This window comes from Staurois parvus, unplaced genomic scaffold, assembly GCF_062004578.1.
Source record: "Staurois parvus isolate SC_StPar_1 unplaced genomic scaffold, SC_StPar_1.0 ptg000401l, whole genome shotgun sequence".
Lineage (NCBI taxonomy): Eukaryota > Metazoa > Chordata > Amphibia > Anura > Ranidae > Staurois > Staurois parvus.
The window spans coordinates 412,198-439,599 of record NW_028318197.1 but is presented as its reverse complement, the minus strand read 5'-3'; the positions used below and the strand labels follow the sequence as shown (position 1 = coordinate 439,599).

The 27,402-nt window shown below is 39.3% G+C and overlaps 1 protein-coding gene across 1 annotated transcript in view; it reads left to right on the top strand.

Annotated features, from left to right (window-relative positions):
- The window catches only part of ACOXL (acyl-CoA oxidase like), a 443,136-nt gene that overhangs the window by 72,061 nt on the left and 343,673 nt on the right, over positions 1-27,402 (top strand). Inside the window, exons 2-4 of the mRNA XM_089686494.1 lie at positions 10,501-10,597; positions 14,115-14,198; positions 26,830-26,916. Of these exons, the coding sequence (XP_089542620.1) occupies positions 10,501-10,597; positions 14,115-14,198; positions 26,830-26,916 (268 nt within the window). The remainder of the gene's footprint in view (positions 1-10,500; positions 10,598-14,114; positions 14,199-26,829; positions 26,917-27,402) is intronic.

Sequence of the window (27,402 nt, the reverse complement as noted above, 5' to 3'; positions counted from 1 at the left end):
TTTTGGTCTTTTTCCTTTATATAGTAAAAAACTAAAACATCCAGTGGTGATTAAATACCATCAAAAGAAAGCTGTAAAAAAAAAAAAAAAAAAAAAAAGTCTTATAATTCTTTTGGTTTCAGTCTTGCATGCCTAAGTATTTGTTAGTCAAAGTACCACAGTGCTGAAAACCAAAAAAAGGCCAATGTGCAAACGCCAAGAATACCTCTTATGGTGTATATGTTGATAAACAAGCAGTGCCGTAAAGAGATATAATTACATGCAAGGATCAATTTATATCACATTATGTAGTCTTCAGGCTTTCCAATCCATCCCTGTAGTGAGCCTGTTCTGAAAGTCATTCATACAGATTTAAAATTCTGATTTATTGCTTATATTTAGTCTGTATGTGAAGCAAAAACTCCCTTAATCAGACTAGTTAACACTTAATACCTAGAAGTCTTTAAGCTGAAGTTTGGTGAGTTAAAGACAGCATTGGGAATGGTACTTACCATGAATGAGGATTGTCCTGTGTGTTGGTGGTTGCTGTGTTCAGTTGAACTCTGAAGTACTTTACCTCCAATTACCCCCATGGTGGGTGGGGGAGGGGGAAACAGGCCTTTCATTCTCTATTCGTAGAGTGCTTTTCGGTTTCTATTAATATAGTACAGGGGCGGTTAAAGGTGGGCATAGTTGACACTTGCAGCCGCTAATATTAGCTCCCGCAGCACCAGAGGATCACCACCACAGAGGGCATGGGGGAGGGGGTATAGAGGACTTCTTCAGCTATACACAGCAGCCAGCAGCACATGGGTCATTTCTTGAAAAATTGTCAACCTTCCCCACATTGTGTTGATTGCAGCTGACGTAGATTAGAATAATGGAATCTGCTGAGCACAGAGGCTGTCTTTCTTCAAATGTGACATGCAAACCAGGAGTGGACACATATAGACCCTAAACATAACTAAGCTAATCTTCTGGCTCTAGAGACAGGTCTTTTATTTCATACAGTTGACTTTCAGATTAGTAACCTATCTGAAGCACAGTTTGACAATTTGCATCAAATCTTATTAACATGGAGAGACGGGGAAGGGGCCTGAACATGGTGCCGACAGGTTGCGTAGACTAGGTGCTCCTCGATCCCCACTTAAGGAAAGAAATGTATAGGGAGAAGCGCACCTGAATACATGAAGCCCCGTGCCCTACCTTGTTCCGCAGTCTGAGAGGCTGTTTCTGGGCCTGTGGTCTGGCACGGAGCTGGAGGAGGCGGCGGTGTGTCCTGAGAGGAGAGTCCGAGCTCTAGCAAGGTGGGGCGGAGTAGAGCCGGAGTGGTGAATACTGGAAGTGACCACGTGACAACGCTGGGAACCCAGCGAGTCACCACCGTGGGAAAGGAGAGAGGAGACGGTGCAAGACGCAGACAGCGATCTACTCGGAGGGTGACCCCCTCCCCCCCTCATGAGTGACCACCCCAACAGAGCTGACAGGTGGAGGACCGCCAAAAAGGCGAGGTGAAAGAGGAGTGAGTGACCCACAAAGAGGGAGGCTATTGGAGGTGGCGAATTACTGTGGAAGCAGGGAACAAACATACACTATACTGTATCCTGTGGACTTTATATACTGTTGCCCCCACTGAGGAGAATGTTTTTATGGGAAGAGAGATAGTAGATAGTTGAGGTCACCCAGTGGAGATAGAAGATAAGGAGAGGTGGAAAAGCTTTGTGCCTAACTGCGAAGTTAAAATTATCAGCTATTTGAGAGTGTATCTTTGTGAGTGTTAAAGCAAGAATAAAACTGAATACAATGAAGAATAAATCTGTGAAAGGAGGAGTAAAAACACCACAAGCAAGTACAAGCACAATTAGAAAGTATATGCCCCCGCAAGGGAAAATTCCTGAGGATCAAACTCCAGAAAGGCAGCAGGGAGTAAAAGGAAGAGGAGACTTCCCAGATTGTCATAGAGAATCTTGAATTTGAATCAAACTAATCCATAACTATGGAAAATGAAAGGGAAATAGAAATTTCAGAAGATCAAGAAACAAGTGCACAGATGCCCACGAAAATGGAAATTGTAGAAATGTTCACAAAATTAGAACAATCTATAAAAAACGAAATGGTGATACTACATAATGAATTGAGACAAGTTTTAACACAAGTAGAGAAAACAGAAGAAAAAATAGAGAAACATGCTCAAGTAATTATTAATTTGAAAAAACAAGTAGAAGAAATGCAAAAAGAACATAGGAAGCTGGCTTTTAGGCTAGAAGATCAAGAGAACAGAAGTAGAAGGAACAACTTGAGAATCCGGGGCCTGCCAGAGGTTTTTAATGGAGAAGAACTGCTGGATGAAGTGAAAAGAGTGATTAATCCCTTCGATAGGAAGAGCGGTGACAGATCAATTGAAAATTGTCAGAGCACATAGGATTAGGCGACCTTGCGAGATGCCATCAGAAACCCCCAGAGATGTAGTAGTACATCTTCATGACTATGAAGATAAAGCTAATATTTGGAAGAAAATCTGAGGGATGTCTGTAATAAAACATAGAGATTAATATACAAATTTTCACAGATCTGGCATCAGAGACCCTGGCCAGAAGATCATTGAAACCTTTATTGGAGCAGATGCGTAAACGTTGAAGAAATTCCCAGGGTCCAAACTAGGAAAGAAGGAGGGGGAGGATGGGGAGGAGTGGGATGGGAGGGGAGAGGAGAGGAAAATGGACCACCTGGGAGAACTCTAGTGTTTCAAATGTATTATATCTAGTTCTCCAGATACAAGGATCTGACGGGGGAAGGAAGGAAATTGGGTGTAGCGTAAAAGTATAGGATGGTTGATAGGAATGCTGTAAATTTAATGACCTATATTGTAAAGGGTCTGAATATTCCGGTAAAAAGACACAAGATTCTTAGGGAAATTTATCAACACTCAGCAGATGTAGTCTTTTTACAAGAGACACATTTAGCACAGCATTCAAGAATTATGTTACAATCTAGAAATTATCCGGTTAGGTATTATGCTGATTTCCCTATAAAACGGGCTAAAGGAGTAGCAATCGGAATGGCGAAAAATGTCAGATTCACAATAGAAGGAGGATGGATCCAGAGGGTCGGTTCTTATTCTTCAGGGGGAAACTGTATGAAATGGAATGTACTCTTGCTAATATATATTGCCCTAATAAGAATCCAATGATTTACCTAGAAGAAACCCTGAGGGAACTGATGGAATGTAAGAAAGGGGTACTGATTGTAGCAGAAGATTTTAACTTTTGTATGAACCCTCAGATTGATACATCGTTGCGTGGGCAGAGGGACATAGGTAGAGACCTGAGAGCTATTAAAAATAAACTGTACTAATATCAGTTAGTGGCTGTATGGAAAATTAAGCACGCAGGGATGAGAGATTATACATTCTATTCCCCTGCACACATGATATATTCTAGGTTGGATTACATAATGGTAGAACATCGATATTGGAGCTGTATCTCTATCTGATCATGCTTCTGTCACAAAGAGAATGAAAGTGAGTGGGGTGCAGAATAAAGCATATGCATGGAAATTAAATAAGACACTCACTGAAGATCAAGAGACAGAAAAGAGAATACAAGGAGAGATATTACAATTTTTCCTAGCAAATGAAACGGAGGGAATCTCGGCAGCCTCAGTATGGGAGGCACATAAGGGGTATATAAGGGGCATCCTGATTGCTATAGCAGTGGAAAAAAAGAAAAAGATGTCAGAAAGGATAAATAGGTTAATAGAGGAATTATTTACACTGGAGCAATTGCATAAAAAAAGAACAGAAATAGATATACAACATAGGATTGTTCTACAAAGAGAAGAATTAAGTAATTTACTAGAACAAGAAACAAATAAGGTCTATAATAGGATGCTTAGAGAAAGATATCAATGGGGAAATAGACTGGGAAAATTATTGGCAAGGTTCGTGAGAAAAAAGAAATCAATAAATTATATACAGAAAATCAGAAATGAAATAGGAGAATTAGCGTACCCAGCTAAAATAATTGCTAGTGTATTTCAAAAATATTATAGTTCCCTATATGCAGTTCAACCCAAAAAGAAAGAGCTGGAAGGAGAGAAAAATAAAAAAATCCAGACATAATAAAGAGGCAGGATTACCTAGATTAGATAAAGAAAGATGGGTAATGTTAGAGAGACCGATAACACAAGAGGAAATGCAAGTTGCACTAAGGAGTACAGCAGCAGGAAAGAGCCCGGGACCAGATGGATTCACAGTGAAATATTATAGGAAATTTAAAGAGCTATTAGTGCCAAAAATGGGTATTTATATGAACGCACTGGGAGAAGGAGGACAAATGAGGAAAGAGTCATTGATGGCACATATTACAATTTTACCAAAAGAAGGTAAAGATCTGATGCGTCAGCTACAGACCAATCTCATTATTAAAAGTAGATACGAAATTATATGCTGAAATTATTGCTAATAGGTTGAAGGGTTTAATGCCTAAACTGATACAATTAGATCAGGTTGGGTTTATACAGGGGAGGGAAGGTAGAGATAATGGACTAAGATCGTTATTACTCTTACGAAAAAGCAAGAAAGAGAAGTCCCCAGTGGTATTCCTGTCAATAGATGCGGAAAAAGCTTTCGACAGGGTGGATTGGGGATTTATGATGAGTACGCTAGAGGCAATAGGGCTTGGGCCCAAAATGTTTCAATGGATAAAATCTTTGTATTGTCACCCATCAACAGCAGTAAAGGTCAATGGGACATTGTTGGAAGTTTTCTAAATACAGTGGCGTCCCTAGGGTTGGTGTCACCCGGTGCAGGAACACTTGGTGACACCCCCTCTCTCTCTCTGCCCTCTTTCTCCCCCCCTCTCTCTCTCTGCCTTCTCCCCCCCCCCTTCTCCCCCCCCCTACCTATTACATGAAGCTGCAGTGCTGTCACCAGGGTCCGGGGATTACACACTGACCTGCTGCATACTCTGTCCGCTCCTCCAGCTCTCCGACTTCAGCACCTGTGGCAGGAATGTGAACCCGCCCCTCTGCTGAAACTCTGAGGAGGAGAGGAGTCCAAAGTGCCTGCCTCACTGTCGTCCCCTCAATGCTTGCTTATTTCAGCAGCGGCACATACAGGGATGGACTGAGCCTCTCATGGGGCCCTGTAGTGACCCCGGCCCTCGGTCAGTCTGCCCTTGATGGTCCGGTGTCACCCCCGTGCAAAAGGTGGCACCCGGTGCAGCGCGCACCCCCTGCACCTGACTAGGGACGCCCCTGTTGAAATGTACAATGGAACGAGGCAGGGTTGTCCACTTTCACCTCTTTTGTTCGTGGTAACTTTGGAACCGCTATTAGCAATTATAAGGAAAAGTGTAGACATAAAAGGGATCCAGATAGGAGAGGTAGAACATTAAATGGCAGTGTATGCAGACGATATGGTATTTTATGTGGTTAATCCTAGAACAACGCTGCCAAATTTAATACAAACGTTAAAATGGTATGGAGAACTATCAAATTTTAAGATAAATCTTTTGAAATCAGAGATCTTAGATATTAATATTCCGAAAGTGGATAGACAAGATATACAAGAAAAACTTCCCTTTAAATGGCAAGGTAAAGAGTTGAAGTACCTAGGAGTAAAGTTAACCCCGTCAATTAAGAGTATCTATCAAGCAAACTATATACCATTATTGAATGAAATAAAAGAGGAGTTGAAGAAAATATCAAAAGGCTCTGGATATGCCGAATTAATATGGTTAAAATGGTGATACTCCCTAAAATCTTGTATAAATTCCAAATGCTTCCAATTTACCTGCCACAAGAGTTTCTTAGGGTATTAAAAAGAATGACAATGAGATATGTATGGGTAATAAAAAAACAAGGGTGAAATATGAGGTCTTATGTAAAGATAAAATAAATGGGGAATTAAATATGCTGGAGATTAAAAGATATTATTATGCAGTTATTTTGTCACGGATAATGGATGGAGTGTATAATTCACAAGGGAAAAGTTGGGTCGAGATTGAACGGACACTGAGTGAAGCAAGGTTAGATAAAGTCATATGGGTTCCACAACTACACCGAGGGTTTTCTGTAAATACAAGCACTCTTACTAAGAATGTATTTAGGATATGGGACATAATGTAGAAACAAAATGGATGGGAGTATAACTCTCCATTATGACCAGTGGTGGGAACTAATTATTTCCCCACCAGGGATGTGCTCTATCACAGGAACTTGGATTATAGATGGGAATGCACGGATAAAGGATATGAAAGAAGGGGAGTTAAGCACTTTACAGGAGTTGAAGCAGAAAAAAGAAGTGTTTTGGAGGATGGACGAGTGGCGGTACCTTCAACTGTGACATTTCAGTGTTTCACTCCCACAACCACTGAGAAAGGTTTAAAATCTGCACCCAATAGAGCAGTTACTGAATTTAAAAGGAACACAAAAACATTGCACTTCACAAATTTATAGGACACTGACTGTCATGGCTGAACCGGTAGTACCATTGTTTATGAGTAGATGGGAGAAATAATTGAAAACACAGGTGATCAGCAGAGGACACCATTTTTTTGAAATAGCACATGAGGCAGGTGATGTGAACACAGTTGAGATGAATTATAAATGTATAATGAGATGGTATATTACACCCAGTAGAGCGCTAAGGTTACATCCCAAAATACTGGAATTTTGGCGAGACGTAGTCCAAGAAATAGGAGAAATTATAGGAGGAGAAATAAGTAAAGACCTATGGGTGTGCCTCTTCCACAACACTGATCTGACATAACAGTTAAGCAATATAGGAATACAATGATACCTCATTTACTAAATGCGGCAAAAGGGTTGATACCTAAGTGTTGGAAGGACAAGGAGACTCCTAAGTTAAAGGACTGGTTAAGAAGGGTGGAAAATATACAAAAAAAAGGAGGAATTATACTATAGTGGAGAAGATAAAATGGGTAAATTTAGGAAAATCTGGAAAGGTTGGAATCAGTTTAAACTTACACAGAGGTTCGCTGTGCTGTTAGGGGAGAGGGTGGGAGATGCTTAAAGGAGTTCAGAGGAAAAGTATAGACGTGAAGAGGGAACACTAGAGGAACAATAAGAAAGGGGAAAAAAGGAATGTCCTGGGGGGGGGATGGGGGGAAAAGGGGTTGGGGAAAATTGTAATAAATTGTAGACAAGTATGTATAAAAAGGTTTTTCTTTTTCATGTTTTGTAAGCTGCAATTAGTAAACTGCAATTACGAAAAATAAATTAATAAAAAAAAAATCTCATTAACCCTATTAAGAAGAACTAGCTGTACATATGTTTATAGCACATGTACATAGAGTACCTCTTTTACATACGAGTAAGGTTGTTAATATTTGTCATTAAATTATTACTTTAAATGACTAATTTTAATTGTTAAAATGTAAATTGAATTTTGGGGTTAAAGAACGCTTTAGTCATTATCAGTGGTAATAATGCAGATCACCTGTGGAAAAATGTGCAAGTCTTGGCTTTGGTTGCTCATGAAGAAATAATAGATGTATCTGGAGTATGTCATTTTTTAAAACAAATTCTGACATGGCTTATAGAGAAAGCAGAAATTAATTTATTTTAACGTTGGATGAAATGCCAAGTTTGTTGAAGCAAATGATGCATGACTGTTTTATTGTCCTCATTTGTGCTTGCCAGGACATCTCATTTTGCCTGTTACTAGAAAGTACTCTGTAGAGTTACCTATTAAACTAATGCTATAAATCCAAACACTTAAGAGCACTGCGAGGATTAAGCTTGTAGAGTTACAGAACAAACAAAACATAGTTTAATGAACTTTGGAAACCTTTGAGAAAAGTATTTTGTGGTGTTTTGGGGAGTTCACAATGACGTCTGATGGGAGGCTGCCACACGTTCAATTTAGTGCCTGTCTATTGGGCAGAACACTCTATTAATAGATTTAGAACATACTGTATATCGCATTTGGTCATGGAGCAATTTGGAATGAATCCACAAGGACAAGTTTCAACCTATGTCTAGACAAAAGAGTAAATAGGCTGATCTGCTCAGCCTGCTGCCTTACAGCCCATTTTTGGCATTACTGACAATAAACGAAAATAATCTTAAAAGAGAAGTATGGACATGTAAAAAAGCAAACATAAATACTCACCTCCACGCATCAGCATCAGTCTGTCCCCCAATGGCTCTGAGCCAGAGAATTGAGCAATCGCATAACTGCTGAACGCTCAGTTCTCGGTCAGCTCTGAGCAGAGAGAGTTGACTGTCAATCACCACTCTCAGCTCTGTCCCTCCAGCGCTCACTGGAACGCCAGGTTGGAGAGGGGGTGGGATCAGCTGGCTTAGGCTCTCAGCCGTGCTCTGAGAGGCTGAGCCAGCTGCCGATCATGCATCTGGGTGGATCATGACCCTCTCGTATTGAACTGTATCCTTGCTGTATTGTATTGTATTGTACAGCGCTGAGAAAACTGTTGGCGCTATATAAATCCTGTATAACAATAATAATCATGACAATATGGTCTGGATCCTTCCAGAGCCTGGAACGCCTGCTGTTGGACGATTCTGGGTCATAGGAGAGCACAAGTACTGTAAGTGCACTCCTTTGACCCATAAGAATAGTGTGGCCAAAACATGCTTCTCTTTTAGCTGTAGCAATTTTCTATAAAGAAATCTTGTTCCCACACAGTGGACACATGCACCACTGCCCTATTCTTGTATAAACAGTTTGATTTTGGGCAACAATCTTCATAAAGAATGTGTAATGAAAGGCAACAGAGTAAAGCAGCTAAAAAAAATAAGGGACAAGAAGACTCTCTGCTACATTTATTTGAATTAAATCTATTTACTGTTTAGATGAGGCAATTGGGATATAATCACAGTGTATAAATATACATAAAGCGCTTATTCCCAAAAAATCCAGTGAAGGTTTTTTCACTTTACAGTCATCACAAACCTTGATAAACAAAAGGAAGGAGAAAGAAAATAGACTTAAAGAGTAGCCCAACATATGTTAAAAAAATGTATCCTCTGGATGATCATTTTACATTGTGGGGATATTGACAAACTTTATAGCAGATTTCTACCTTTTGTTGCTCTGAAGAAAAGGTTGTTTGTTTTACTTGTAGACATGATTATGAGTGTGAGGTGTTCGAATGCAAAAAGCTGCAGGGTCTGCATCCCTTTAGAAGTATTTAATCTTAGGAGAGCATCTCGCTGAAACTGAAATTCCTAAAATTGCCTAAAATTTTACTTGGATCTTGTTTGTGCTCAAAGGTTTTTACATTGTTCGATGGGGGTAGGGAGGCATGCTTTATTTCCACCAGGGTGGATTTGATTTAAATCAAACTGATTTAAATCACGATTTAAATCACAATTTAAATCACTAGGCAGTAAGGCTTGATTTAAATCATAGTTTTCTACATAGACTAATTCTTGCTGGTATAACTTTAATATGCAAGTACTGTAGATGAAGATTTTTAGAATAACAACTTTTCATATTAGTTTTTTTTATCCCCAGTTTAATAGGTTAATCATTCATATTTGGACAACTTTTCTGTTGTACTTAGGAAGGAGAAAAATAATCATTACCTTAATAATTACAATTTAAATACATTTATTCAACTGAAACAATAACATTACAGCATATGTTATTTGCTTAAACAAACATCCATGTTTGTTAACTAATTTGGCTAAACAAAATATATATATTTTAAGAAACTTAGACTGTCAGCCCCTTCCTCCTCACACTTAGTTTCACTTTCTTCTTCTGCAGATCTATTCCACTCCAAACAATCAGAAAAATATTGTTTCTATTCTATTCACTGAACTTTTTGAAACTTAGCACTGAAGGGGTTGATTCTGTATTCATAGGTTTGTAGAAGTTAGGATTAAGGTCTTTTTCTTAACTCTGTTCATGTTATAACATTTTTGCTGTGAAGAAGAGGCGTGATCTCCGCTGAGTCAAATTCAGTTTTGATAACTGCAAAGTAAACAAAGCATCTGTGATAATATCTTGTAGGGAGAGAAACTGCCCAATAATCTTACAAAAACCTCTGGAAGAGCATGACATTGTGAATGGATTAATGGAATTTATTTACCAAAAAAATTAAACATATACAGCCTTATTCCACATAAATAAAAAACTAATCTTTATTTCATGATGGAATGACCTTTGGATGGTAATATATTTTCCTCAAAAAGCATTTTATTCAAAAAAATCCGATTTAAATAAAAAAAATCTGATTTTTAAAAAAAAATCATTGATTTTTTATCCACCCTGATTTCCACTACTAGAAGTGGAGACTCAACTGGGGATCTGTGCAGCTCTGGATTGTGCAAATTCTACAAAAGTAGTGTATAATGATAGCTAGTATTTAGGGATGCTCTTTTATGACTTTTATGAAGAAAGCCATGGGTTTTCTTAATATGATGCTTGTGGTTATATTTTCCTTTAGTGTAACTTTATTTTATTTTTACTGAATCATTTCAGATCAAATATCAGTCTCTAAAGCTTTCTGCTGTTTTCATTCTTTACAGATATGACTTGAGTTTGGATGAAATGAGGGACCTTACATTTGAAAGATTAAAATTTATCATGAGCTTACCCCAAGTTCAACGGGCATTTCAGGAAATGGTAAGAAATTACATTTTACTATCATTTTTTTTTTTTAGATGTAGTAAGGAGTTGGTGTAAACAAAAGTATTATGGCTTGTGTAGATGTTCAGATATAGTATGCTTTCAGGTGTATTTGGCATTTGCATAGGTTCTTCTGACTTGCAGTTGGCCTCCTTCTAAGCTGCTCAAACTCTTATGGCATTCTCACTGATTTATATGGAGAGAAAAGCACAGGCCTTAAAGTGCGCATTGACAGTAGATGGTTTTCTCTCTAAGGCAGTTGACCTGGAGATGATCTCAAATCAAAGGTAATCCTATAACCTGTGTGAACTTGCCTGTCAGCCAAGACTGGGGAATGAGGCGATCATCAAGGCTGTATTTTCTTCTTCAATAAGGCAGGCCATAGATTATGCAATTTTCTTTCCTCTCACCATGGGTGGAAAGAAAAGAAAATTGCTGGATTCCCCCACATCACTGAAATCCCTCCTGCAATGCTACTGTGTTCTGCCGGCAAGGAGCCTTCCCTGCTAGCAGAACACAATGAGTAATGTTGCCGGCTATAGCCAGTGGCTATGTTTGGGAGAAACCTGAAAGGCTGGTTGTACACAAGCAGATTGATAGATCGACTTATGTGAAACCAGGGTGCCCATACATGGATTGAAATTTAGTCAGTCTTTCCTGAACCGGCCCATGTATTTCTGGCTTTACTGCTTGTTTTGAGTTCCAAAATCTGCATATTGCATTACCATAAAGTACAAGTCTCAATGTATATATGTCAAATATATATATACTATGTACAATACATCCAGAAATTATTCACAGCGCTTACCTTTTGCCACATTTTGTTATGTTACAGCCTTATTCCAAAATAGATTAATATAATTTTTCTCCTCAGCATTCTACAAATACCCCATAATGACAACATAAAAGAAGTTTGTTTTGTAATCTTTTCAATTTAATAAAAACAAAAAAAAACAAACACATGTACAAAAGTATTCACAGTCTTTGCCATGACACTCAAGATTGAGCTCTGGTGCACCCTGTTCCCACTGATCATCCTTAAGATGTTTTCATAACTTGATTGGAGTCCACCTGTGGGAAATTCAGGTGATTGGACATGATTAGGAAAGGCATAAACCTGTCTATATAAGGTCCCACAGCTAACAGTGCATGTCAGGGAACAAACCAAGCCATGAAGTCCACGAAATTGCCTATAGACCTCCGAGACAGGATTGTATCAGGGCACAGATCTGGGGAAGGGTACAGAAAAATTTCTTTAGCATTGAAGGTCCCAATGAGTACAGTGGCCTCCATCATCCGTAAATGGAAGAAGTTTGAAACCACCAGGAATCTTCCTAGAGCGGGCCGCCCGGCCAAAATGAGTGACCGAGGTAGAAGGGCCTTAGCCAGGGAGGTAGCCAATCACCCGATGATCACTCTGAAAGAGCTCCAGCATTTCTCTGTGGAGAGAGGAGAATCTTCCAGCAGAACAACCATCTCTGTAGCACTCCACCAATCAGGTCTGTATAGTAGAGTGGCCAGACGGAAGCCACTCCTCTGTAAAAGGCAAATGGCAGCCCACCTGGAGTTTGTCAAAAGGCACCTGAGGGACTTTCAGACCATGAGAAACAAAACTCTCTAGTCTGATGAAACAAAGATTGAACTCTTTGGACTGAATGCCAAGCGTCATGTCTGAAGAAAATCAGGCATCGCTCACCACCTGGCCAATACCATCCCTACAGTGAAGCATGGTGGTGGCAGCATCATGCTGTGGGGTTGTTTTTCAGTGGCAGGAACCGAGAGACTAGTCAGGATCGAAGGAAAGATGAATGCAGCAATGTACAGAGACATCCTTGATGAAAACCTGTTCCAGAACGCTCTGGACCTTAGACTGGGGCAATGGTTCATCTTTCAACAGGACAACGACCCTAAGCACAAAGCCCACATAACAAAGGAGTGGCTACGGGCCAACTCTGTGAATGTCCTGGAGTGGCCCAGCCAGAGCCCAGACTTGAACCCAATTAAACATCTCTGGAGAGATCGGAAAATGGCTGTGCACCAACGCTCCCCATCCAACATGGTGGAGCTTGAGAGGTACTGCAAAGAGGAATGGGAGAAATTGCCCAAAAATAGGTGTGCCAAGCTTGTAGCATCATACTTCAAAATGACTTGAGGCTGTAATTGGTGCTAAAGGTGCTTCAGCAAAGTATTGAGCAAAGGCTGTGAATACTTATGTACATATGATTTTTTTTCGTTTTTTATTTTTAATAAATTGCAAAGATTTCAAAACAAACTTCTTTCACGTTGTCATTATGGGGCATTGTTTGTAGAATGTTGAGAAAAAAATTAATTTAATCCACTTTGGAATAAGGCTGTAACATAACAAAATGTGGCAAAAGTTAAGTGCTGTGAATACTTTCTGGATGCTCTGTGTGTGTGTGTGTGTGTGTGTGTGTGTGTATATATATATATATATATATATATATATATACTTTATGTGTCAATAATTTAAAAGTTTTTTTTATCTAAAGAGCTCCTTATTGAAAACCACTAATATAATAATAGCAATCCTCCGCTGCCTGTTTTAGGTAAAGCTGTCCATCGTTACAGTTCCAGTGGAAAGTAATGGTTTTCTGGGTCCTGGTTGCATAATGGCAGTAAAGGTTCTTAGAGTGTACCTAAACCCAAACTCAAAAATATTATATATTGCAGTTTACTAGTCCTTGCTGTGGTGGCTGCATTCATTTCTTTTTCTCAAGTTTCTGTTTGGTTTTCACCTGGTAATCCTTCCGATAACACACTTCCTGGCCCTGGGTGGCTATATCACCTCTCCACTGTATTTGTGGAGGGAGCCATTGTTGTCACCCTAGGCTGCTCTTTTGATATGAGTTACAAACGTGCCCTTACCGATTCATCTCAATTACATGGAGGGTAGGGCAATTGTTAGTTTGTCAGAAAATAGCAGAAGGAAGATATCGTTCAGTGCAGCTCACAGGAAGTGACATAGACACTGCATTTCCGGCAAGATCAACAGGTGTGTCCTGTACTTGCTGAAAACATTCTTAGTTTGAAAAAAAATACATCCAAGACTGGTAAGCTGCAGTGTATTACATTTTTGTTCTTGAATTTAGATATCTTTAAAAAAGACTGTGTGTCCCTTTGCCCATGCAGGACAATTTGGAGGTGCCTTTGGAAAGGACATCTCTGCCCCCCTTATACTTATCTTACCTGTGCTTCCTCATAGCTTCATGGTTCTCAGCAGTCGGCTAGCTGCTTCCCTGTGATGATGCCCAAGCCTAGAAGCCAATTGTTAGACTTGAGCTTGGTCTCATAACCAGAATAGTGACATCATTTCTCACCTGCGTCACTGACACAACGAATATAAGCGCTGGTTGCAGAACAGCAAGAAGCTGTGAATGAGCTTCTGTATCATGCATCAGGATTATTATGTTTTTGTATTTTGAATTATTGTAATAAAAGGCTAAGGATAAAATATGTCATTTTTATTAACTGTTTTTTTTTTTTATATCCTCAGATAGATAAAAACAAAAACTTTGTCAACAAAAGTCTAATTATGGGAGAAGTTTTTTGCACAGCTGATATGACAACTGGAGTAAAGGTAAAAGTGACAATATCACCAATGATCTTTGGATAAAAAACAGCAATGCAAAACGAGTTAACATGTAGATTCTGAAGGCCACTTATCAACGACATCAGAAACATTTTTACCTTTAAATACTTTTATATACATTATTCTAAAAACCTGCTTTTTCTCTAGCTGAATGAAGTATAGATTATTCCTTCAATTCTGTAGATAGTCCCTTGCATCATATCAGTTATTTCTCCTGCTCTGAGAACGAAAAGAACGGCAAGTGTAGATTTCCACAGTGAAAAGATTGTCAGCATTGTTGGATAATAGACAAGACAGGAAATGCTGCAAAGGAGCTGGGATTTTTAAGATGCTAATAATATACTACAATATAAGATACAAAATCAAACTTTTTTGATCCATATCAATTATAAAAATACTCAGTATATATAAAAAAAAATGTAAACACTTTCCATATACAGACATTCTGTTTGGAATAGTCATAGCATAATTTTTCTGTAGATTCTGGTGATGTAGTGATCTCCACATGTTTTGTCTATTAAAGTGTTACTAAATCCACAACAGTAAAATCAGTCTGTATATGCAGTAAAGCATGCTTGTTATACTCACTGTGGAACCTAAGGGGTTAATCCTCTGCACTGTGTAAAAACGCTGTTTGATCCTGTTTTCTCTGATCCTCCCCTTCTTCCAGTGCCCCCCTCTTATCTCCTAATAAGACATATCGTGTGGAGTAACTCTGCACATGCTCAATTAGGTGTGTTTTGCTAGATAGTTTTTTTTTTTCTTGGGAGACTGCATGTGACCAGCACAGGGCCAATCAGCGCTGTCCACACAGAGGGTCAGGGGTCATGCAGCCTCACAGGACAGTCAGAGAAAAATGAAAACTCCTCCTACAAGCTTTAACTAGTGCTCGGCTGATGAGAAAAGATATTTAGCAGTTTATATTTACTAAAGTAATTGAATTTCCATGTTGTGTGTACTGTGGAAGACCAGATATAATGAATGCAGGGTCCTGGGTTTAGTAACACTTTAATCACTTCAGCTTTTCTCATTAGAGCACTGCAAGTGCACCTGCTAATTAATAATGAAAGTCACTTCCATTCAGATGCACTCTGCACATCGACATACAAACAGCTTTTTTTTCAGAGCGGAAACAGGTAAGAATCTGCCACAAAGTTTGTTAACTGTTTTCCGTCTGTATAGTAGAAGTACTGCTACAGGGTGGAACGGGAGAGCAAAATCAAGAATATATACATGATTTTGAAGTACCGGTCAGGGGGAGGCAACGCCCTACTTGCACCACCATTCGCGGCCGTCAATAACCGGGTCCCGGCTGGTGATTACTCGCCGGTGCCCAGTGAATGCCAAGCATCTGCGACGGGGGTGGGGGCCTGGGGGGTGTACTGTTTGTAAACAAAACAGTTCTCCTCTCTGTCAGCTTGTGCACACTGCTTTGCATGGCTGTGCATAGCACAGCCATACAAAGCAATGTGCTTACAGTGAAGCACTAACACACAGTCCCTAGTAAAACAGTACACTGTTAACCCTTTGATCGCCCCTCATGTTAACCCCTTCCTGCCCAGTGCCATTAGTACAGTTTCAGTGCTTTTTACTAGCACTAATCACTGTATTGGTGTCACTGGGAATGTCAGTGACACCAAGTCAGTTCCCTCCAGTGTCAGAATGCCTGCCACAGTCCCAATATAAGTCACTGATCGGCGTCATTACTAGTAAAAATGTAAAAAAAAAAATCCCTGTATATGCACTGCCATTTGTAAACTCTATAACTGTCACGTAAATCAATTAATTTACACATATTGGGATTTTTTTTTAGCAAAGACATGTAGCAGAATACATTTTGGCCTAAATTTATAACGAAATTTAATTTTTTTAATTTTTTCACTGAACATGTTTAATAGCAGAGTCCAAAATATTTTTTCTCAAAATTGTCGGCCTTTTTTTAAAAAATGTTTTATAGCACAAAAAATAAAAGGTGTATGGGCGATCAAATATCACAGAAAGAAAGCTCAATTTGTGGGGAAAAAAATAACACAAATTTCATTTGGGTGCAACGTTGCATGACTGCGCAATTGCCAGTTAAAGTAACGCAGCGCTGTAAGACAAAAAATGGCCTGGTAAGGAAGGGGGGTAAAATCCTCTGGAGGGCAAGTGGTTAAAATCCTTGCAATGTACTTGATCACCCAGAGGGGAAAGTTTTTTCTCCACAAAAGTGGAGCTACTTTTTAATAACTTCCACCATTAGAAACCTGATGGCAGATTAATTTTGCTAAATAAGAAAAAAATATATTATATGCAATTACTGGTACCTCAAATGTCACGATGTTGTTAAAAACTACCTTTGCATTTCAATGCGTAGCTGCTATGATTTTCTAGAACAGTCAGTAAATATAAATGCTTCTTTCTGCACCTGGCAGTTTGGGGGTTTTCTGAACAAAGGTCCCCCAGAAACCTTATTCCCCCCCAGTCAAATTACAGATAACCTCTGCAACCAGAAAGTGACAATATCACCAATGATCTTTGGATAAAAAACAGCAATGCAAAACGAGTTAACATGTAGATTCTGAAGGCCACTTATCAACGACATCAGAAACATTTTTACCTTTAAATTCTTTTATATACATTATTCTAAAAACCTGCTTTTTCTCTAGCTGAATGAAGTATAGATTATTCCTTCAATTCTGTAGATAGTCCCTTGCATCATATCAGTTATTTCTCCTGCTCTGAGAACGAAAAGAACGGCAAGTGTAGATTTCCACAGTGAAAAGATTGTCAGCATTGTTGGATAACACTGTTCAACAGGTAAAAAGTTTTGGGCATAAAATTAGCTAATCTTACATAATTTTGGGGTGCTGAAAACGAAAATGACCCTAAAAAATGTTGATTGGCTCTAGTTTCCATGATATATTCACCCATCTAATGACGTAAGCCATTCAAAATTATGATGCAACTTCAGCTGCATATTGCGCAATTGATACTGGTGACCAATAGAAAATTGCATGTATACTGAGATGATGCAATATTAGCCTTTAATTGCATCACTTCACTGCATAAAAGCTGCAGTATCTGTAGCGGGGAGAATGGAGGTATACACGCAATTATTCAATAATTTAGAAACGCAAGTCGAGGTGATGCGTAGAGAACAGAGAAAACTCTCATTTATAGTTGAAGACCAGGAGAATTGCAATAGAAGAAATAACTTAAGGATCCGGGGTCTACCAGAAGAATAGGAACAGGAAGAGGATCTATGGGAGAAAATAAAGAGAGTGTGTAATCCAATAATGGGAAGATCAGCGACAGAAAAGTTAAAAATCGAGAGAGTACAAAGGATCACAAAGCCAAAAGAAGTACCGGCGGAAAGCCTCAGAGACGTGATAGTTCAATTTCATCACAGAGAGAGAATATGGAAAAGTTTGCGTGACTCTACTGAAGTAAAATATGAGGAAACAAACTTGCATATTTTTGCAGACATTGCTCTAAAGACACTTGTTAGAAGAAGATCTTTGAAACCTTTGTTGGAGCATATGAGTGAAAAAAAAGTTCGATATAACTGGGGCTTCCCAGCATGCTTAATTGGATGGAAAGATGGAAAATCAGCAATGTTGAAGTTCCCAGAGGATCCCAATTACTTTTGCGAGAAATTAGACTTACAGAAAACAGATCTTGAAAGATTGTCAGAGGGGCCAGAGTGGAGAGAGAGAGTGGAGTGTAGGGATTAGGAAAATGGCAGTGGGTATCTAAGAAGAAAAAGTAGGGAGGCGTGGTGTGGGGGCGAGGGGTTGGAGGTGAGGTTTGGAGAGAGAGCCCCCTTTTTTTTTCTTTTTCTCTCTCTCTCTCTCTCTCCTCTTCCCCTTTGCTGCCGCACCATGGTTCCCTTGCCCCTGGTCCCTGCCTTCCCGCTTTGAGATAACGGGTGGGATGGATGGAGGGGCAGTGAGAACATGGATCTGGCGGGTGGTCTGGAGGCCAAGAATGTGAATGATACGAGTTAAGGATTGGGGTTGGCGTGCGTGTTTTGAGTGTTACCCCATACTAGGAATCACTAGTGGGAATATTTCACGACAGATTCCAGGGTAATATGTAGGTCAGGAGGGTTTTACGGTAAAGAGAAGAAGGGGGAAGGGAGGGTGGGAAATGGGGTAGTGGGTGGTCAAACAGAGGGGGGGGGGGGAGAAAATGGGGGTTTTTGGGAGGGAAGGGGGAATGTCCATATCTTAAAATGTCTGTATCTGTCTTTTTGTTTTGGGAATCCTGCTAGGGTAGGGAAATAATAGTTGAAATGAGCTTGATTAAGTTTATGACTTATAATGTTAAAGGGTTAAACACCCCAACAAAAAGACATAAGCTACTTAGGGAAATTCACCAACACTCCATAGGCGTAGTGTTTCTTCTAGAGACACATATAACCCATGATACAAATGTTAAGTTATACATGAAGTGCTACGCAACGTGGTACTACCAGATTCTCCAGTTAAAAGGACAAAAGGGGTAGCAATTTGGTTTTAAAAAAAGTTGAGTTTTATCCTGGAGGGAAGAATCGAGGACTCAGAGGGCTGATTTCTATTTCTGAGGGGACAATTACAAGCATCTGAATTTACACTAGTTAATATCTATTGCCCGAATAAAAATACAGTAACATTCTTGGAGGGAGTGTTAAAACTTTCTGAATTTAAAAAGGGTAGTCTGGTTGTGGCTGGAGAATTAAACCTGTGTTTGGGTCCTCAGATGGATGCGTCATCTTGTACGTGGAGAGAAGGGGGTAGGAAATCAAAATTATTGAAGAGGTGTTATATCAGTGTCAACTGACCGATACTTGGAGAGTAAAACTTCCAAGAGAAAGAGATTACAACTTCTTCTCTCTGGTACATTGATTATATTCTTTTTTTTTTCTGAGGAAGATAGAATAGAAACATCTAAGAAAACATGGAAAAGGTGGTTAATTTTCAAAACATCTAAAAGATATCTGGAACTGGCTGGAATATAGGTGGAAGGGTATTAGAGGGAGTTCTAATGGAGTACCCGAAAGAAGGAGATCGAAGGGAAGGGATACAGATATAGATTGATAATCACAAGAAAAGATAGAAACTAGGAATTTGGATATGGACTGCGGTAATTGAAGGGGGGGAGGGTGGGAGGAAGGGTGGGGTAGGGGATAAGATGATGTAATTGGAATTTATGTATTGGTGAAGTTTTTTTTCTTCTTGTGGGCATTAGATACTCTTTTTGTATTGAAAAAAAATTAATAAAAGATATACAGTTGCAAGAAAAAGTATGTGAACCCCTTGGGATTACGTGGAGTTTTGCATGAATTGGGCATAAAATGTGCTCTGAATGTCATCTAAGTCACAACAATAGAAGAACACACTCTGCTGAACATAATACTACACAAACATTAGATGTTGCCATGGTTTAATTGCACATAACATGTAAACATTCACAGTGCAGGGAGGAAAATGTATGTAAACCTTTCGACTTAATAACCGGTTGACCCTCCTTTGGCAGCAATAACCTCAACCAAACGTTTCCTGTAGTTGCAGATCAGACCTGCACAACGATCTGGAGTAATTTTGGACCACTCCTCTTCACAAAACTGTTTCAGTGTAGCAATATTCTTGGGATGTCTGGTGTGAATCGCTCTCTTAAGGTCATGCCACAGCATTTCAATCGGGTTGAGGTCAGGACTCTGACTGGGCCACTCCAGAAGGTGTATTCTGTGCTGTTGCAGCCATTGTTTTGTTGAATTACTTGTATGCTTTGGGTCATTGTCCTGTTGCATCACCCATCCTCTGCGGAGCTTCAGTTGGCGGACAGATGGTCGTACGTTTTCCTGCAAAATGTCTTGATAAACTCTGGAATTCATTTTCCCATCAATGACAACAATCCGTCCAGGCCCTGAGGCAGCAAAGCAGCCCCAAACCATGATGCTCCCTCCGCCATGTTTTACAGTGGGGATGAGGTTTTGATGTTGGTGTGCTGTGCCTTTTTTTCTCCACACATAGTGTTGTGTGTTCTTCCCACACAACTCAATCTTGGTTTCATCTGTCCACTGTATATTTTGCCAGTAGTGCTGTGGAACATCCAGTTGCTCTTTTGCAAACTTCAAACGTGCTGCAATATTCTTTTTGGACAGCAATGGCTTCCTCCGTGGTGTCCTCCCATGTACTCCATTCTTGTTTAATGTTTTCCTTATTGTAGATGTGTCAACAAAAATGTTAGCATGTGCCAGAGATTTCTGTAGGTCGTTAGCTGACACTCTGGGATTCTTCTTTACCTCATGCAGCATTCTGCGCTGTGCTCTTGCAGTCATTTTTACAGGACGACCACGCCTAGGGAGAGTAGCAACAGTGCTAAACTTTCTCCATTTGTAGACAGTCTGTCTTACCATGGACACATGAACATCAAGGCTTTTGGAGATACTTTTGTAACCCTTTCCAGCTTCATGCAAGTCAACAATTCTTGATGGTAGGTCTTCTGAGAGCTCTTTTCTGCGAGGCATGGTTCACATCAGACAGTGCTTCTTGAAACCAGTAAACCCAAAACAGGTGTGTGTTTTTAAGGGCAGGACAGCTGTCAGCAACACATCCAATATCATCACACTGATTGGAGTCAAGGTTGGCTCACTCCTGGCTCCAATTGGGTCTGGGAGAAGTCATTAGGCTAGGGCCTCACATACTTTTTCCTCCCTGTACTGTGAATGTTTAAATGTTATGTGCAATTAAACTATGGCAATATCTAATGTTTTTGTAGTATTATGTTCAGCAGAGTGTGTTCTTCTATTGTTGTGACATAGATGACGTTCAGAGCACACTTTATGCCCAATTCATGCAAAACTCCACGTAATCCCAAGGGGTTCACATACTTTTTCTTGCAACTGTAAAAAAAAAAAAACATATAGAAAACTATATCCGGGTTTTAAACGAGTGATATCCCAAGGGCACTCCCCGTCCACTTAATTGATCAGATGGCCTCTGTCAACACCCCCTTTAATATCAGAAAAAAATGAGATTGCAAGCAGATTTGATAGCTCTCATTATAACATCAATCTAAGGAACACCTAACAGCACTTGGGAGAGCCACGGTACCGTTTTAGACTCTCCAACCCAGGACATTGTTAAGTTTTCTTCATTCTCAACTCCTTTCTGTTTCTCTGTTACTTTATTGTCTCTATTTCCTTCCAACACCCTTTTCTGTAAATATATTATTTGCACCATTTTGACCTTTTCCCTATTAAACTGCACTGTATTCTTTGTTTTCTTCAATTTCTCTGAGGTTTGCAATGATTTATCGGTCTCCTTGACCAGTATCATGATTTTTTCATGACTTCTCTGCCTGGCTACCCTAATTTCTCTCCTCTAAAATGCCCACTATCATTCTTGGTGAGTTTAACATTCCTGTTAATGTTAATTTCCTGGCTAGAGATAAACTTTTCAATGTAACCTCATCTTTTGACCTAACACAATAGACACACATTTCTACTCACTCCAATGGTAATACCCTTGACCTTATATTTTCCCATCTCTGCACTCCTAGCAACCTCACCAACACCCTCTTTCCTCTCTCTGATCACAACCTTATCACTTTCACAATATCCTTGTCTCCTACCACCTATCCCTCCAAACAGCAAACAATTACTTTAACCCTTCTCTTCTCTATTCTGCTACTGACCACCTCTATTATACCATCTTTCCTGCCCTAACCTTGCCACATCTGTCTACAATAGTTCACTCTCATCCACACTGGACGCACTTGCTCCTCTAACTACACAAATATTCAGGCCTTGTTACAACTTTGGCAAACTGACAACACCAGAAATCTCAAGAGACGTTGTCATGTTCTTAAACTATTGTGGCATAAAACCGAATCCCTGCCGGGCTTCACCCCATATAAATTTGCCCTCCTAAATTACAATTTCTGCCTCCATGCTGCCAAAAAACCTACCTCGTCTCTCTTATTAATACCTTGTCATCCAGTCCTCATCGGCTCTTCACTACCTTTAATTCTCTGCTTTGTCTCCCACCCCCTTTACCCACTAACTCACTCACTGATCAAGACATTGCCAATCACTTCAAAGACAAGATTGATGCAATACGTGAAGGCACATCCACTATACAGATATCTTCCCCACTTAATATACCTTGTCATGCAAGCACAGTCAACACTTTCCTCTTTTGAACTGGCTACTACTAAAGAGGTTACCAAATTTTTCTCAGATACCCACCTAATAAACTGTCCCCTGGATCCTGTTTCCTAGCAACTATTGTGGTCACCCTCTTCTTCTATCCAATGCTCTCTCACTCTCATCTTCAATCTCTCTTCTGGCACCTTTCCCTCCTCCCTAAAGTATGCACATAGCACTCCAAAACCTAAAAGGCCCTCACTGGGCCTCACCAACCTGAATAATATTAGACCCATCTCCTTGCTCCCATTCACTTCTAAACTTTTAGAATGCTTAGTCTACAAATGCCTTAGCTCTTACCTCACTGTAATCAACCTTCTTGACCCTTTAAAGTCTGGCTTTCACTCAAAACATTCTACAGAAACTGCCTTACTAAAACTCACTAATGATCTACTAACTCCTAAAACCAATTGCCACTACTCCATACTCTTACTACTAGACCTCTCTGCAGCCTTTGATACTGTTGACCACCTACACCTTCTCAATAAACTCCACTGCCTTGGTCTCTGATGGTCAGCTCTTTCCTGGTTCTCCTCTAACCTATCACAGTGCTGCTTCAGTGTTACCTATAACTCTGTCTTCTCCTCTCCACTTCCTCTTTCTGTAGGGGTCTCCCAATGCTCTGTTCTTGGACCTCTTCTCTTCTCTATTTACACCTCTTCTTTTGGTCACCTGATAACCTCCCACGGATTCCAATACCATCTCTATGCTGATGACACCCAAATCTATTTCTCTACTCATCTCACTCCTTCAGTCTCCTCTCGCATTATTAACTTATTAACTGACATATTAAAATGGATGTCGCACCACTTCCTTAAACTAAATCCCTCTAAAACCAAGCTAATAATATTCTCCCCCACTCGTGCCCCCATCCTTGAATTTTTCATCAAGATCAATAATGCAACTATCAATTCCTTCCCTCAAGCCAGGGTACTTGGTGTAATCCTAGACTCTGACCTTTCCTTTCAGCCCAAAATCCAGTCACTTTCAAAAGCTTGTAGACTTCACCTCCATAACAACTCTAAAATTTGCCACATTTAACTAATGAAACTACCAAACGTACCCCTGAAGACGTGCTGTTGCATGAAACACGTCGGATGGAGCCTACATTGCTGATGTCACGCTGCCAAGGAACGGAGTGGCCGCCATCTTGGTATTTGTTTTATATCATACTCCACATGGAATTTTATGCTGTTTGTAATACAATTTACATTATATTCACTATATTAGCATTTTTGGCTCCTGTGGTTTAGCTATCTTTCCCACGACAAGGGATACCCTCCCCACTTTCATGTGGATGAAGCAGTAGGGTTAAACCCTCGGCTGCCTCTTTGCCTCTTCACCTCCAGATGTGACAGGTTTAAACAGATGCCTATTAATGTTTACTCTCTGGTGAGTGTACATCCGTCCAAGGTGGTGGATTCCCTTCTTGGATTTTTGCACGCTTACACTTTTGCACTTGGATACATTGCAATTGATTTGAGGCCTATTATTGATTGATATTTGCTGTTTGATATTTAGTAATATTGCGGACATTGCTTAATTCACTTTATTGCACTGGTGCACTGTTTGGCACTTTATTCTTCTTTATATACCTTTGATTACACAAAAAGACCTAATAAGAGTTAATTTTATATTTATTACTTTATCATTATTTATATACAGATTGTGCGTTTATAGCGCTGCACTTTTTTTATATACATGTTTACATTGGGATCGTTGCCTACACCCTGAGTGCTAGTAGCTACTTACATCTATTTTCAATTAGCGCTCACTTGCATATTCTTATTGTATTTAGCTACTAAAATACTGCATGAGTTATTTTATCAAGTCATGCAGTACTATAGTAGTGACAACCATGTGTTAATGTTTCAGCTGTCACTGGGGTTTCCCACTGACATCTGAATGTAAAAGAATTGCCAGCAATTAAAAAAATAACTTAAAAAACTGTGTGGGGTCCCCCTTCCCATCCATACCAAGCCCTTCGTGTCTGGTATGGCTTTTGAGGGGAACTCCCGTGCCAAAATTAAAAAATAAATGGCGTGGACCCCCCCCAAAATCCATACCAGACCCTTATCCGAGCATGCAGCCCGGCAGGTCAGGAAAGGGGGGGGAGGCAAGCGAGAGCTCCCCCACCCTCCTGAACCATACCAGGCCACATGCCCTCAACATGGGGGGGGTGCTTTGGGGCTCCCTCCCCCAAAGCACCTTGTCCCCAGGCTGATGGGGACAAGGGCCTCTTCCCCACAATCCTGGCCGGTGGTTGTGGGGGTCTGCGGGCAGAGGGCTTATCGGAATCTGGAAGCCCTTTTTAGCAAGGGGGACCCCTGATCCCCCCCCCCCTAAGTGAATGCGTACGGGGTATATGTTCCCGATACTCATTCACAAAAAAACAAAAAGTGTAGTGTGAAAAAAGACAGGACACAGTCCTTTAGTAAAAGGAAAAACTAAAAATCAGCATCGACATACACTTTGTATTGCGAAAAAAATTAGTACATGATTCGTAAACCGAGGCATTATTTTCAATGGACTTTCATTCGTAAACCGAAAATTACATTAACCGAGGCGTTCGTAAATCACTGTATTTATAAAGTTTTCCAGTCAGAATTTTAGTTTTAGGGTCCTGATTACGCTTCCTTTGGCCAATCATATACCACCCTGACACTCTGGGGGGCTCCTAACTGCTGCGCCTTTGGGTTTTGCCAGCATGCTAGGACATTTGTGACTTGGTTTCCAGCAGGGTGGATTTGATTTAAATCACAATTTAAATCACTAGTCAGTAAGGCTTGATTTAAATCATAGTTTTCTACATAGACTAATTCTTGCTGGTATAACTTTAATATGCAAGTAGATGAAGATTTTTAGAATAACAACTTTTCATATTAGTTTTTTTTATCCCCAGTTTAATAGGTTAATCATTCATATTTGGACAACTTTTCTGTTGTACTTAGGAAGGAGAAAAATAATCTTTACCTTAATAATAACAATTTAAATAGATTTATTCAACTGAAACAATAACATTCCAGCATATGTTATTTGCTTAAACAAACATCCATGTTTGTTAACTAATTTGGCTAAACAAAATATATATATGTTAAGAAACTTAGACTGTCAGCCCCTTCCTCCTCACACTTAGTTTCACTTTCTTCTTGTGCAGACCTATTCCACTCCAAACAATCAGAAAAATATTGTTTCTATTCTATTCACTGAACTTCTTGAAACTTAGCACTGAAGGGGTTGATTCTGTATTCATAGGTTTGTAGAAGTTAGGATTAAGGTCTTTTTCTTAACTCTGTTCATGTTATAACATTTTTGCTGTGAAGAAGAGGCATGTGATCTCCGCTGAGTCAATTTCAGTTTTGAAAACTGCAAAAGTAAACCAAGCATCTGTGATATCTTGTAGGCAGAGAAACTGCCCAATAGTCTTACAAAAACCTCTGGAAGAGCATGACATTGTGAATGGATTAATGCAATTTATTTACCAAAAAAAATAAACATATAGAGCCTTATTCTACATAATTAAAAAACGAATCTTTATTTCATGATGGAATAACCTTTGGATGGTAATATATTTTCCTCAAAAAGCATTTTATTTTAAAAAATCCGATTTAAATAAAAAAAATCAGATTTAAATAAAAAAAATCAGATTTTTTAAATTTTTTAAAAAAAATCATTGATTTTGATCCACCCTGGTTTGCAGCTATTTTTGCTTTGATTGGAAAGATGCCCATCCACAAACTTTTTGGATTATATTGTATTGCTTGTAGATTTTGTTAAATTATGTTTTGTATTTTTGTTTTTTCTGTGTATTTACTGTATTGTCTGTTATTGTACATTTTCAATTTAGGTTTGGTATTCTATACCTCTTGAAGTCTTAATAGGCAAAATGTTTTGAGATCACTACACCATCAGAATCTATAGTACAGTTATGCTGTAAATATTCCAATCAGAATGTCTGTATATAGAAAATGTTTTAATTATTTTTATGGATATACTGAGTATTTTTATAATTGATATGGATCAATAAAAATTATGATTTTGTATCTTATATTGTAGTATATTATTGGCACCTTACAAATCCCAGCTCCTTTCCTGTCTTGTCTATGGTTCATGCCTTGAGTCCTCCTCTGAGCCTGGACTCATGTAGCGTTGTTAGATAGAAAATCTGCATAGCTTTATCTAAGAATGATAATAAAATTCTTATTTTTTCAGTTTAGGCAGAAGATGATAGGGCATGTGTTTTCAGGCCAATAGTCGATCTAGCACAGTGAGATTCCTTTATTGAATGTTTCTCCTTTCTGCTACTTTTAGCTAAAATTAGGCCCCAACCCTGTTGTTCAAACAAGTTAGGATAGCTGGAGAGGAAAATGCCACAGGACCCTTGCTGCACTAAACGGTTTACTGGTAAATGTATTTTATGTATATAGTGACCTTTTTCTATTTCAGTGTGGTGTAAACTGCTGGTTGTTTGGAGGAGCGGTCATTAATCTTGGGAGTGCAGAACACATCCAGAAATGGTTCCTTCCCTTGAAGGTAGGGCATCTTTCTAAATCGTTTTGCGAGCCTGTTTCTGTACACTAGAAGATGCAGCTTGAATTAGGGAAAGAGGTGTGGAGATGTGAGTGATATGGGAGAAGACAACGGGATGTCAAATGTAATATAGGAGAAGAAAGGAGCATGTCAACATTGATGAAAGGGGAAGAAAGTATGTTATTACTATAAAACCAGTAGGGTGGAGTTAGGAATATCAAAGTGGAGCAACAGCTACATTTTATTTATTTATTTCAGGTACTTGTAGCGTCAATTGCACCGTCAGTTTACACAGCTCTTTACACACATCAGTTTTATTATGTTTTTAGTTTTGGATACATTTGGGAATTGTTTGACTAGTTCCATTATGGATTTAATCTTCTAGTAGGAGATCACCCCCCATTAATTCCAGTAATATCTCTAGTTTTGACCAACAATGTGGAAAAACCTCTCCATCACAGACAACAGTAAAATTTTTACTTTTTGAGT